Source organism: Malus domestica, chromosome 16 (assembly GCF_042453785.1).
Source record: "Malus domestica chromosome 16, GDT2T_hap1".
In the NCBI taxonomy this organism is placed as follows: Eukaryota; Viridiplantae; Streptophyta; class Magnoliopsida; order Rosales; family Rosaceae; genus Malus; species Malus domestica.
In genome coordinates, this window is record NC_091676.1 from 5,697,747 (window position 1) to 5,710,133 (window position 12,387).

The 12,387-nt window shown below is 39.0% G+C and overlaps 1 protein-coding gene and 1 pseudogene across 2 annotated transcripts; both read right to left on the reverse strand.

Annotated features, from left to right (window-relative positions):
- Positions 1-1,565: 1,565 nt before the first annotated feature.
- Positions 1,566-7,869, reverse strand: LOC103431855 (disease resistance protein RPV1-like). Of its 2 annotated transcripts, none has more exons than XM_070815778.1 (5): positions 7,246-7,869; positions 4,749-5,853; positions 4,207-4,620; positions 2,499-4,073; positions 1,566-2,399 (listed from the first exon to the last, which is right to left on the reverse strand). In XM_070815778.1, the coding sequence occupies exons 1-5, from the start codon at positions 7,740-7,742 to the stop codon at positions 1,707-1,709; spliced, it is 4,284 nt and encodes a 1,427-aa protein (XP_070671879.1). In that variant the 5' UTR covers positions 7,743-7,869; the 3' UTR covers positions 1,566-1,706. The 2 variants fall into 2 exon arrangements, with proteins under 2 accessions (XP_070671879.1, XP_070671878.1); XM_070815777.1 differs by having other exon boundaries at positions 1,566-2,420; positions 7,246-7,865.
- A 1,823-nt stretch (positions 7,870-9,692) lies between these two features.
- On the reverse strand, positions 9,693-11,934 carry LOC103403301 (5-formyltetrahydrofolate cyclo-ligase, mitochondrial-like; annotated as a pseudogene).
- Between the last annotated feature and the right edge of the window lie 453 nt (positions 11,935-12,387).

Below are 12,387 nucleotides of genomic sequence, written 5' to 3' on the forward strand. Positions count from 1 at the left end.
GACGGAGTTGTAACTTTGAGGGTTTTTAATTTTTTTTTTTTAATTTTACATATATTAAATTAAATGGGTAAATGGATAGCTGTTATAACTATGAATATTAACCATAACCGATGGATACCCGTTATAACCGCGGATAATACCCATAACCGGTCATTTAAATTTCATGGATAAACGGTTATACCCATAACCGTTTATTTGTTTAAACGGTTACCCATAACTATAACCATCAACTTTAAATAGACGGGTAATCGCGGTTACCTATACCCATGGGTATTTTGCCCATCCCTACTTCTAACAAATAAAAAAGTCTACCTTACAAAGATCAGGATTAGGCTCATTCCTCCAACCTCCTCGCATAAGCTTTAGGATCTTCAAAGTTAAATCCCTTCTCATGCGTTGCATTGCCTGAATTGTACCCCTTTAAGGAACAGTGAAATCACAATTTCATTAAGAAGGAAATTTTCTCATATCATATATATATATATATATATATATATATATATATAATGTTGGTGTGGAAGTGTAATTGCTGGAATTGTTGAGAGGTTAACTGTAAAATTCAGTTTTACTGTAAGCCCTTGGATCACAGTCCAAGTGTGTAACTAAGATGTAATCTTAGGGCAAGTGATGGTTTATGCCTGGTGTCACAATCTCATATGATAGATGAAATGGATGGTTAGATTTACATGATGTAATGAGAGAATATTCCATTCTCTCTATTCTTTCTAACGGTATTCAAGTGTACAGTGTGTGCGTGAGAAGGAATGAATGTAGAAGCACGTTTTCCATTTTCTTCTTCTCTCTGCAACTTCATTTGAATTCCAGAATTCATAATCTCCAATTCTCATTGATTGATTTCATATATAAGATAACAATCTTATGAATGTTAACATGGTCTCTGAGCCAAGTTTGATCAATTGATACTAGGCATTTGGATATGTGAAGGAACTACCAAGAAACTCGAAATTGAGCTTGAGTTGTCTGTGACCTGAGTTTAACAAGGCAGGGTCTAGTAGTAGCGAGTTGAGAACACCGATCTTCAATGGCGATAACTATGAGTTTTGGAGTACAAGGATGAAAACCATTTTCAAGTCTCACGGGTTGTGGGATCTTGTTGAAAAGGGGTTTGAGAGCTCAGATTCGAAGAAGGATGATGAATCTAATGCAAAGAAGAAAGAAAATGAAGAATCAATGTTGGGAAGATGACTCTCCCAGAGAGACTTATGAAGGATGCTAAAGTTCTAGGTCTAATTCAGGGAGCCGTCGCAAAGAGACTTGTAAATGGCAAGCATGCCCCCACATCTTTTACAAAATTACAATATTTGCACCTACATTATTATCTTTGACAATTATTATATCACATTAAATATCATATCTTTTTTAGTCATCTAACATATTCACTCTAATTTATATGACTTTTTTTTTGTTAAAAACACTTTTACTAAAAATAAAAAAATTAAAAAAAAATTAAAAAAACCAAACAATTAACAACTTTATTTTACAGCTACTTATTCTTACGCAACAATAGAAATAATTTTTTTTAAAAGCACACCAATATCAAAGCGTCTTCTTAATGGATCCCACACATTTATATAAAAGTTTTAAAGTTTCACAGAGCAGAAGGATACCAGACTGTTTTTGATAAAAGCGATAATGGAGGGGAGAATCAAATACAGAACCTCGAGCGCAGAAGGACACTAGACAGTTTAAGTTGATAGCCACCGCCATAACCAACTCAATGACAGAAAGACGAGAGGGAGCACTACCAAGCAAGAAATGAAGTACCCTCGATCATATAATGATAATCGTCGTTCACTTGTATTGGTTTCTTGAACTATTTCTTCATGTGCACTAGAACTGGATTCAGGAGTGCAGCTGCAGTCACCTTCTTCAAACGAGCCGAAAAACTTGGCCAGTTTTTCTGACAAGGATTGCTGGCTTTCATTTAATGACTCTTCATCTCCCTCGTAATCATCATCATCTTCGTAGACCAAACGAATCCCCCACTTCTTCAGCTCGACGCCTTTCATCAATGGCGGATCTCTCCTCGTCACATGTATCTTATAACCTTCTTTTAACTGAGAAACCAAGGGATGACACGTCGGGTATCGGCACAAGTGAAATTGGTCTTCATTTGTGTTTGGTACTCCCTGTAAGTTCAATGCTGAAGTGAAGGTAGGAAAATCCACTACGAGGATCTTTGCTAGAATGTCCACTATTGCAGGGAGTTCTTCTCTTATTTCATCTGGTATTTGCTGGTTGAGAGAGACTACGACGCCTATGATCACGCTTTTGAGAACGCAGTTTTTTCTCTCCGAGAATGTAACCACATCTTGAGAAAACCAGTCTGGTATCTTGCTTCCTGGCATGCTAAGATTGCGTATTTTCCTCAAGTAGCTCTGCAACAAAAATTTCCAAACCTATGACTGAGTTATAATTTCTATACGCATGCATGCGTGTGTGGGTGTGTGTGTGTGTGAGAGAGAGAGAGAGAGGACCTTAGCAAGTCTTTTCTTAACAACTGATGAGCAAGCATTGCAACCACTCGCATACAACCTCACCAAGGAATTCAAGCATTCAAGGCCAGGAATATCGACAACTTTATCACAACTTGTAAGGTTCAGCTCCACCAAGTTTTGCAGGTTTGAAATATCAGAGATACTTTCTAACGAGGTGCAGTTTGCAATATTCACTTTATCCAAACTCGAGGGAAGCGGAGGCAGAGACTTGAGCTTTTTACAATGAGACAACAAAAGCTTCTTAAGAACGGACAGTCCCCTGAGACTGGCTGGAAGGCTGCAAAAACTATTGCGGCTTAAGTTCAAGGTTTCGAGTGATGACAACCTCTCGAAATCATCAAATATTTTGCCAGCTATATTACAAGCATAAGCATCCAGATCATATAGCAAGGACAGATTTGAGAAAGAAGATGGGAGTATAAAATTGATCTCTTCTGTGTGTTCCCTCTTTTGGTGCTTCTTTCTCATATTTAAAACCATCAAACTAGAAAGCATTCCAAAGCTCTCGGGTAGTTCTGTTACCGCAGTATTCGCTATCTGCAATCTGTGCAAGGACATGAGTTGTCCTATCGAAGCTGGAAGCTTGCGTAACTGTTTACATCCGTTCAAGCGCAACACGGTAAGATTTTCCAACATCCCTACTGATTCTGGCAACTCTGTGATAGTAGCATCGGTTATGACTATAGCAGTTAGTCCCCTCATGCTTTCGATTGACTGCGGTAATGATCTAAGAAATCCACATTTCCTCATCTCAAGCTTCTCAAGTGTTCTCAAGGCACCGATTTCATTTGGGAGATTTGTGATTAATGTCTCATCTATTTGTAGCACAACTAGAGAATTTAAACCTCCAACTGAATCAGGCAATACTCTCATAAACTCGCCGCGCCCCACCGATAACTCCCTCAAGTTTGACAATGAACCAATGGACGCAGGCAGTTCTTTGATAGGACTACCATAAGTAAGAAATTCCACTAACGAATTCAGGTTTCCAATGGAATCTGGAATGGTGGTCAGTGATTCACACCAGAGCAAACTTAGTCTCTCAAGGTTTGCCAAAGATCCAAATGAATCGGGTAGTTTTTCTAAAGCTGATTCATTAAGGGATATTTCTTTGAGAGAACACAACTTTCCTATCAACTCAGGTAGCCCTTTCAAAAATTTGCATCGGTTCAAGCTGAGCCTTTCGAGTTTCGTAAGCTTGAAGATAGATTCAGGAAGACTCTCTATCACTGTCTCGTCAAGGAGAAGTTCTTTCAATGATACCATGCTGTCCATGTTGCTGGGCAGTTTTTTCAATTTTGAGCAACCGGTGAGGAATAGGTTCTCAAGTTTTCTCAGGCCAGATACATCACTGGGAAGTTCAATAAGGTTTGAACAACCTCTCAGGTTCAAGTGGACTAATGTATTCAAATTCCCAACCGAGTCATGAAGTTTATTGAGATTAACACATAGCTCAAGAACAATCTTTTCCAAGGCGCGGTTACCAGATAAATCAGGTATAGCAGTTAGATAAGAGCATTTGTGTAGAATCAAGAACATCAATTGCTCTGGCACCTGGAATACAATCAAAATCGCTCTTTGTATTACAGAGAAAACTAGCTTAGAAAATCAGAAAAGTGTAAAGCAGATACCAAAGAGTAGGATACAAAAGGATAAAGCAGATGATTGATCAAAGAATGAAGCATACCTTGTTACGCCCGCGCCACAAACTTACAAGTTTGCTATTTGAAAGATCAAGGACAGCAAGTCGCCGAGGGGAAAAATCAGAAGGAAGAAATTTCATAGGACAACCTTTCCATTGTAACCACTTCAACTCAGGTGGAAGAAACTTGAACTTCCCTTCCAAATTCACAAAATTAATTTGGAGAAGTCTAAGATTGACCATTGCTCCAAGGGGTTTGGAGCAAATTACAACCTTTCTCTTTTTCTCTGCTTGATTTTGAAGATATGCTTTGCGCCTTTCCTTTAGGTATGTTACTGCAGAGCAAAAACTGGGGCTTTTTCTAAAGTTGTCCCTCGAAACTCTCTCACCACTTGGATCCCACACCCTCCTTATCGATGATTCGAAGTCTAAGACTATCCCTTGTATACATCTTGTTCCCTGTTGTCAAGGTATCAAAACATATATAAGAAACTGAGTGAAGAAATATCAAGACAATTATACATCTAATCTAGAAATTGTGTTACATGAATATGTGAACAATAAAAGTACCATAGTGGATTCTGCACCTTATCATCCTTGAAGACATTCAAGATTTCATCACTATCCCAAAGTCTACTACGCATGCCAGGATCTACAACGCTTTCATGTACAACGATTTGTCTTCCCATGTCTCTAACTTGATCGTGCATCCAAAGCATGCCGTCTTCATAAACCTTCATGAGAGATTTTGCGGTGAGGTCAGCAATTGCTATCTCACCATCAAAACCACAACCCTTCAGTATGTCAATTGCATCTTCTCTCTTCATATTCATTTTCACAAATAAACATGCAAAGTTTAGGAAGATACACTTCTCTTGCTCGTCTAGAGCATCATAACTTATCTTTAACACATCCTGAAGATTGCCGGGACGAATCTGTTTCAGTTTCTGCAGAACGTCTCTCCATTCCTCTATTCTCCTCTGATAAAATAGGTAAGAGCCGAAAACTTCAAGAGCCAACGGTAGCCCACCTGTGAGAGACACAATTTGCTCGGACAGGGCCAGGAAATCCTCAGGGGGCTTTTCTTTTCGCAGTGCATGGTAACTAAACAGTTCAAGCGCCTGAGACGAATCCAACTCCCTGACCTCATACAACTTGTTCACAAGATGATCGGGCAAGACACTTCTATCTCTTGTGGTAACAATGATTCTGCTTCCTTCATAAAACCAGTCTCTGTTGCCAACTAAAGCACTTAGTTGCTCTACATTATCAACATCATCCAAAACAATAAGAACTCGCTTCTCGTACACACTCGCTTTTATTGCAGAAATACCAGCGTTAAGTTCATTTACCGGCATCTTCGCAGTAGAAAGACTACCGATAAGTCTGTTTTGAAGCGATACTAACCCCTCGTGTCCTGCAGAAGTTTCTCTAACATTTGAGATGAAGCCGCGATGCTCAAAGTTAGCAACAAGTCTGTTAAAAAGGGCCTTTGCAAGAGTCGTCTTGCCAACACCACCCATGCCATGAATTCCGAGCACTCGAACGCCATTGGATCGAACATCTAACAGCCTCATCACATCTTCAACTCGAGAATCAAGTCCCACTGTGTAGGAAGCAAGACCTACCGGGGTTTTCCTTATTTCATTCAAAACCTTTTTGACCAACCCCTGAACCACCTCTGCTTCCTTGCTGTCAAATTACATGACCACAACTACATTAGTTTGGCTCTTGGGGTGGTGAGCACAAAAGATAACTTTAGCTTTTACACCTCTAATCTTTTGGATTAAGATTTCAAGACATGAAGCAAACTAACCAAGAGAGGAATCATGTGATCAATTGAAAAAAACTATGACCAACTTAATTTGATTAACATTTTGCTTCAATCATACAACAACAACAAAGTTTTATCCTACAGAATGGGGACGCTGTATTACGACTCCTAGAACGCCACTGCGCTCGATTTTGCTCCATAATCTTAATCCTAGGTATTTTGACTTAGTTTTTCAACCCTAACTGCAGTGTGAAACTTTAAATTGTAACCTGAATGAAAAGGATAGTTAATTGGGAAGAAGAAGATATTATATAAAACTGAGATTTGACAAATCCCCAAATCCAAATGCATGCTGCAGCCAAAACTCAAACCATATTATATATGAATATGAATAAACAAATAGTCAACTAGGCCGTAAGATTAACTTATTAAATTCACACTTCCAAAAGACTCCAAAAAACCTTAAACATTAAGTCAAAAATAAGATTTTGAGTCACAAATTTAAAATCTTTGTTTGGAAATGAACTTGAATACCATTCTCAAAATCATAACTCAAAAATATCTGAAAACAAGGATTATTGGTTGAAAATACAAAAAGTGTGTTTTTATTATTTTATGGATTATCACTCCCGTCTCTCTCTCCCTCTCTCTCCTCTCTCCCCATTCGATGTTCTCCCTTCCCTCTTGCCTCTTCAATCCTCTTTTCTCTATTGCCTTTCCAATCCCTTGCCGCTTATATCCACCATAGTCACCACCTCTATCCTTCTCCGTCCGGCCAAGACAAATCGATCTCTCCCGCCTCTTCAATCCTCTCTTCTCTGTTGCCTCTTCAATCTTATCTCTTCTCACTTGCATCCACCATAGCACCATAGCCACCACATCTTCCCTATGGTCGTTGGATCTCAGGTTTGAGACCGCCAACATGGTTAGCCTCTGTCAGAGCGAGTTTAGAGTAAGGAGTTGGTAAATAGCCAAAGGAGTCGCCGCTAGGGAAGTGAGGGATGTGGTGGTCGGGTAATTGTTTGAGCTGGGCGTTTGACTTTTTCTGTTTGGATTAGTTTTGAGAAAATGCATACCAAACAAGGTTTTAAATTTAAAATTTTTAAATCAAAACATGTGATATAGAAAAAAATTAAAATTTTGAGTTTCGTTAAACGGGCCTTAAAAATAATCAAATTCTTAATCATCTCAATTTCTGCATGCTGCTGATAGCTGGATAGGGGTTTAACAGATCTTTAACTGATTGAGTGGGATTTTAACAGAAATTAGTTATGAATCAATTTTAGTACTATTACTGATTTAATTACTACCTGGAGGAGTCGCAAACGTAACCGGCTTTGCCACCGACTTTGGCCATGGCGCTCCTCCATCTCGAGACGACGGCGTTTCCATACTGCAGTTCGTGAGCTGAAAAATGTTCGGAAAACGGGCCCCTCTGTCGTCGGACGTCGGAGGGATCCACTTGGTAGAACACAGGCAGAATCAGACGCCTCCTGCTGCTCTCGCATATCTTAGCCAGCTCCTCCAAGCACCACCTCGAATCGGCGTATCTCCGCGACAAGACGACGATTGCGGCCGCCGAGTCGTCGATCGCTTCCAGCAGGCTTGGGGCGATGTCGTCCCCGCGGTCCAAACCGTCGTCGTCTAAGAAGACTCGGACGCCGCGGCTTTTGAGGGCCTCGTACAAGCTCTTCGTGATTGTTGCGCGGGTGTCTTCTCCTCTGAAACTCAGGAACACGTCCCAGCGTAGCCGGAAGCCACCCGGGGTTGACGAAACGGCGTCGCCGTCGTCGTCTTCTCCCGCCATTTGCTTCGTTTGCGCGTCTACGCGTTCGACATTATGTTCGTTCGTTTAGCTAAGAAGTGAGCACAGATTCCCTCCACAAAAAAAAAACAAGGAAACTAATGAAATAAAGAAAACTTTGAGTTAAAAGTAAAATGAACGGTACCACAACTGATTTTTTAGTATAAAAATATGATTTTTTGTTAAAATTTTTAAAATAAAAATGTAAAGATGATAACTTAGAGGTGAACGTGCTTATTAAAATTTTATCATTTTGGAGGAACGATAGAACATCACATTTCATTATATAAATGGAAAAAATTTTAATTTTATTTGTAATTTTTTAATATAAATATCTCACTATTTATATATTACTTTATATTCTGAACACGCTGAAATTTATTTCCTTGCTTAGGATATAGAAACCTTTTGGGGGAAGGTTTGGGAAAAGAAGCAAAAAATCATTAAAGATGGAGGGCCAAGCAGCCCCACAACAATCCCTAAATTACGTAAACTTGTCAACATGGGCCTTTAAATGGAGGGGTCAGGCGGATGGAAATAGGGGTCAAGTGATCCCAGACTATCTGAGTAAGGAAAATATACATATATGTTGTAATATAATACGTGGATGACCCACATGAATAGTTTTTTATTATTTATATAAAAAAAAATCAGATGAATTACTATTCCTGCACATGGAGGGGTCAAGAGCGGATGGAAATAGGGGCCAAGTGGTCCCAGACTATCTGAGTAAGGAAAATATACATATATCTTGTAATATAATATGTGGATGGCGCATATGAATAATTTGTTACTATTCATCTAAAGAAAAATATGGATTACTATTCATATGAAGAAAAATGGATGAGTTTATTCATGCACAGTATTTTCACTAATCAAGAAAATTTGTAAAGTGAATAGTATTACTACAGTAATCTTTTGCTTTTAAAAATGAACGAGAAGAAGGAGAGCTGACACACAACTCTATGCCGAGAAGAGAAACAGAAGGAAGAAGAGGAGAGAATAGAGAGAGTTATCTTTGTACTCCTATTATTTCAGATTATAAATGAAAGCATCACTGCTACCTCGAGGACATACTTCAGTCACACTGATCGTAGAGGAACCTCGTAAATTTTGTGTCTTGTTTAATTTATTCTACTGCACACATACCGCTGATTTTACAACAATATAATATAAAGATATTTTGAGAACATTCTGAATGTTTGGTATAGGTCTACTTTGTGCTTATTAAATGTTTAACGTAATGCATGCTAGGCATAACTCGATATGTTGCGTGGATAACACTCGACAAGTTTTTTCTATATCATTCATCAGATTACTTCAGTATATGTCGGATATCTGTAGACATGTGCACAACAACCCCACTAAGAGAATAAACTGATTTATTTCTTACATGCTTCGCGCTTTGTTCTTATCTAAAAAACTAGTATTTAACACTATGACCTCCAAAATTCAAATCCTAAACCCGTCACTAGGAGGGATGGCAATCACAAGAAAGGGAGAGAAGTGTCCAAGCTCCCAAAGAGAGCTCTCAAGCCCCTCTCCCTCCATATAAATGTCATAGCTCTTCAGATACTCAATACAAATACAACCATAGTGAATGTAGTCAAATTATAGGTGAACCGCTATAAGTCTGTATTTATTATGTCTAACTACGACCTAATCCATCGACTTCCACTCCCTCAAAGTTATTAGTTGTCCTCCTAGTTTTTGGCGACAATAGATATCATTGACATAATAATTATGAAAAAAGTACTTATAGTATAACTGTCAGGCCGTCGCGTTACTGTTTTTGTTGATTTCAGGCATGTTACCATGGTAGTTCTCCGCAGTCGTGTTACTGCCATTTGCAGATGAGGGGGATGACTCTCTTAGCCAAACAGCATACTCTTAAACATATTTGGTTAGTTTTCAAACATTTTATCCGCTACTTTACTTTCTAAAAATTAGAAATACAAAAAACTCGGATCATAATTAGGCAACAATGTACAGTTGGTTACATATATATATAGATATCCTCGATTCCGTTCTTTCTGTAACAAAATTTTCAGGAATTCGACGGGAGGCAAATCCAGCAAACAAGGTTCTTAGCATTATGCACCTCCAAATAGACAATCGTCAATGAGGCAGGACCGCTGGAAGGTGGCTATGTCCGTTAGCTTGTGCTTAGTAATTGACAAGATTATCTTGGAAGACAGATGAAGCAGCTAAAACAGATTCTTGCAACAATGATGGCGCTCTGTACTGCGGTCCATCTTGAAAACAAATCCGTTGATTATCCCATACTCCTGTTGGATTAGAGGCAAATAAAAGATGAACTGTGAGATCCCGATTTGCCCTGGTGGGTTTTAGAAAGATATAGGATATGCCGAAATCCTTATTCAGGCTTCACCTCTCCTGAGCAGCAGGGCTTATGGGAATGACACCGGCTGGAGATACAAGAGCATCCACAGAAAAATCATTTGAAGTGACAGCTATGGCTCCTTCCTCCACGATCTGTACAGAATATGACAGCGCAACTGCAACCAAATCATAGAGAAGACGACATCATGAAAAAACTGTACTATCAAGCACTATCGGCAAGTCCAAGACCATACATAATTACGAGTTACCGTTGAACTAACAACAATTGTTATTTACCTCGAAGGGGCTCCTTCCATTGTCGTTCCTTCGTAAGCTCTTGGTACTTCTTTAGGAACAAATCATAGTAACTTCAAGATTCAACCAGGCAATCAAATAGTTCAGCAAAGATATACCAGTATCTTAGATAAGAAATTAATGAACGAGATGCATTCCTATGGGTCTAGATTTCAGGTAGCTTCCATGTTCAACAATTCAAATTATCAAACACTAAACAGCCTTATTAGAGTCCAGTGATCATGCATCTAAATGAACATATCACACGAACTCTATCGTGGTTAGAAATGAAGATAATGTGAAAATCTGAAGCAAAGATGCATCAACCTACCCTCCACTACGGCCTAAACGCCTTCCACATCTGTCAAATGCAAGCCCTAGAATAAAAACTGAATTGAGATAACATGAAATTATACTTTCAAGTCTCCCACAATCGGAGTTTTCTGAGGTAGGTAAGTAATTACAAGCAAGGTTAAGAAAAAAATCCACACCGGGTAGGATGAACAAGTCAACTGGATCGCTTGCCTCCAAAACTGCAACAAATAGGTCCTCCAAATAATTAACCGCCATTACCAACAACCGAAAAAGAAACTACTTCTAATAGGAAAATATTGAAAACAAATTTTAGCACAAATGAATGTATAACTATAAACAGATCGAGAACATTTACTCGTGCAAATTATAGTTTAGAAAAAGAGTACCATCTTCGTGTTGTTTCCCATCACAATCCAAAAGAGCTGGCTCCGAAATGTCCATCGAGTTCACGATCAGATCATCAACACTGGAAATCCTAAGCATCCTCATGTTGCTATTCCTATCCTCCACACGAGGAACAAAAAGCTTTTTCCTGTTCTGCACATCACCCTCTTGAGTTGAAACCAACAGTAAGGATCTCCAAAAGTTTAAGCACAACAACAAAAAGCACACGAATTATGAACACACAGAAATGCTATATTATACCAGCACCATTGGCAGGTTTGGATAGAATTTCTGAAACAATTCTTGACGTATCGACTTCTCGTAAAGCAGGAGGGCTTATGTAAGCGCATATGCTCTTACTAGATTGGAACCAGGAGCATTTAAAACAATGCTCTGAATTGCAGCATCTGAGAGTTCAACATTTTCAGTCAGACAAAAACACAAATACTTAGAGGGCAATTTGAGGAAGCTCGAACTTGAACGGACTACCTTCTTCGGACCTCCGAACCGGGTCCATGTTCTTGAGCTCTTTGCGGATTCTGGACCGGAGCAACCGCTTCTGCCGGAATATAGCTTCGATTGGGTCGTCGTCGTCTCGGTTCATGGTGGAGTAGGGGCGGGGAGAATGGGATGCGAGGCGTTCGTTAGCTAGGCGAGAAGGGAAGAGGGTACGAGAAGCTAACGTGCGCGGCTGGGTGATGAGTGCCACCGCCTCCTTTGCCCCGTTTATGAGCCCACTCGCGCTTGCTCTGCCATGACTGAACATGCTTCGTGGCTCTCGTGCTTTGGGGTTTTTTCCGTTAATTTGGCGCTCTTTTGGTTGCGTGTAGGCGCCGTTAAGAGTTCGGGTCGGATAGGATTTGTTTAGGGTTCGGGTCGGATAAGATTTGTTTACACCGCATTATATTTAAAGAAAAACTAATGAAAATGGTTTGAAAACTTTAAGTTTTAACGATAAGGATAAAATATAAGGTAAAGGTAATAGTACTAGGATTGATTTTTTTGTGTAAAAATGTGTGTTTTCGTTAAAATGAACAGTACCAGAAACTTTTCGTTAAAGTTCCCTTTATTTAATGATCTAAACCGTTTCATTTTAGGTCTTCTTTGAAAATTATTTGTGAGAAAGAATTATTCAAATTTCGAATCGTTTACTTACTCAATTAAATGGTTGTCGTTTTAGTGTTGTCTATATTATTATGTTCGTTTATTTTCTTAATCATAGTTAGATGTCTTGGCAATTCCTGATTTGTTTTGAATTTCTATAAAGACGGTTTTTTTTTTAACAAAAGAATGAGAAATAACTGGTTTACAA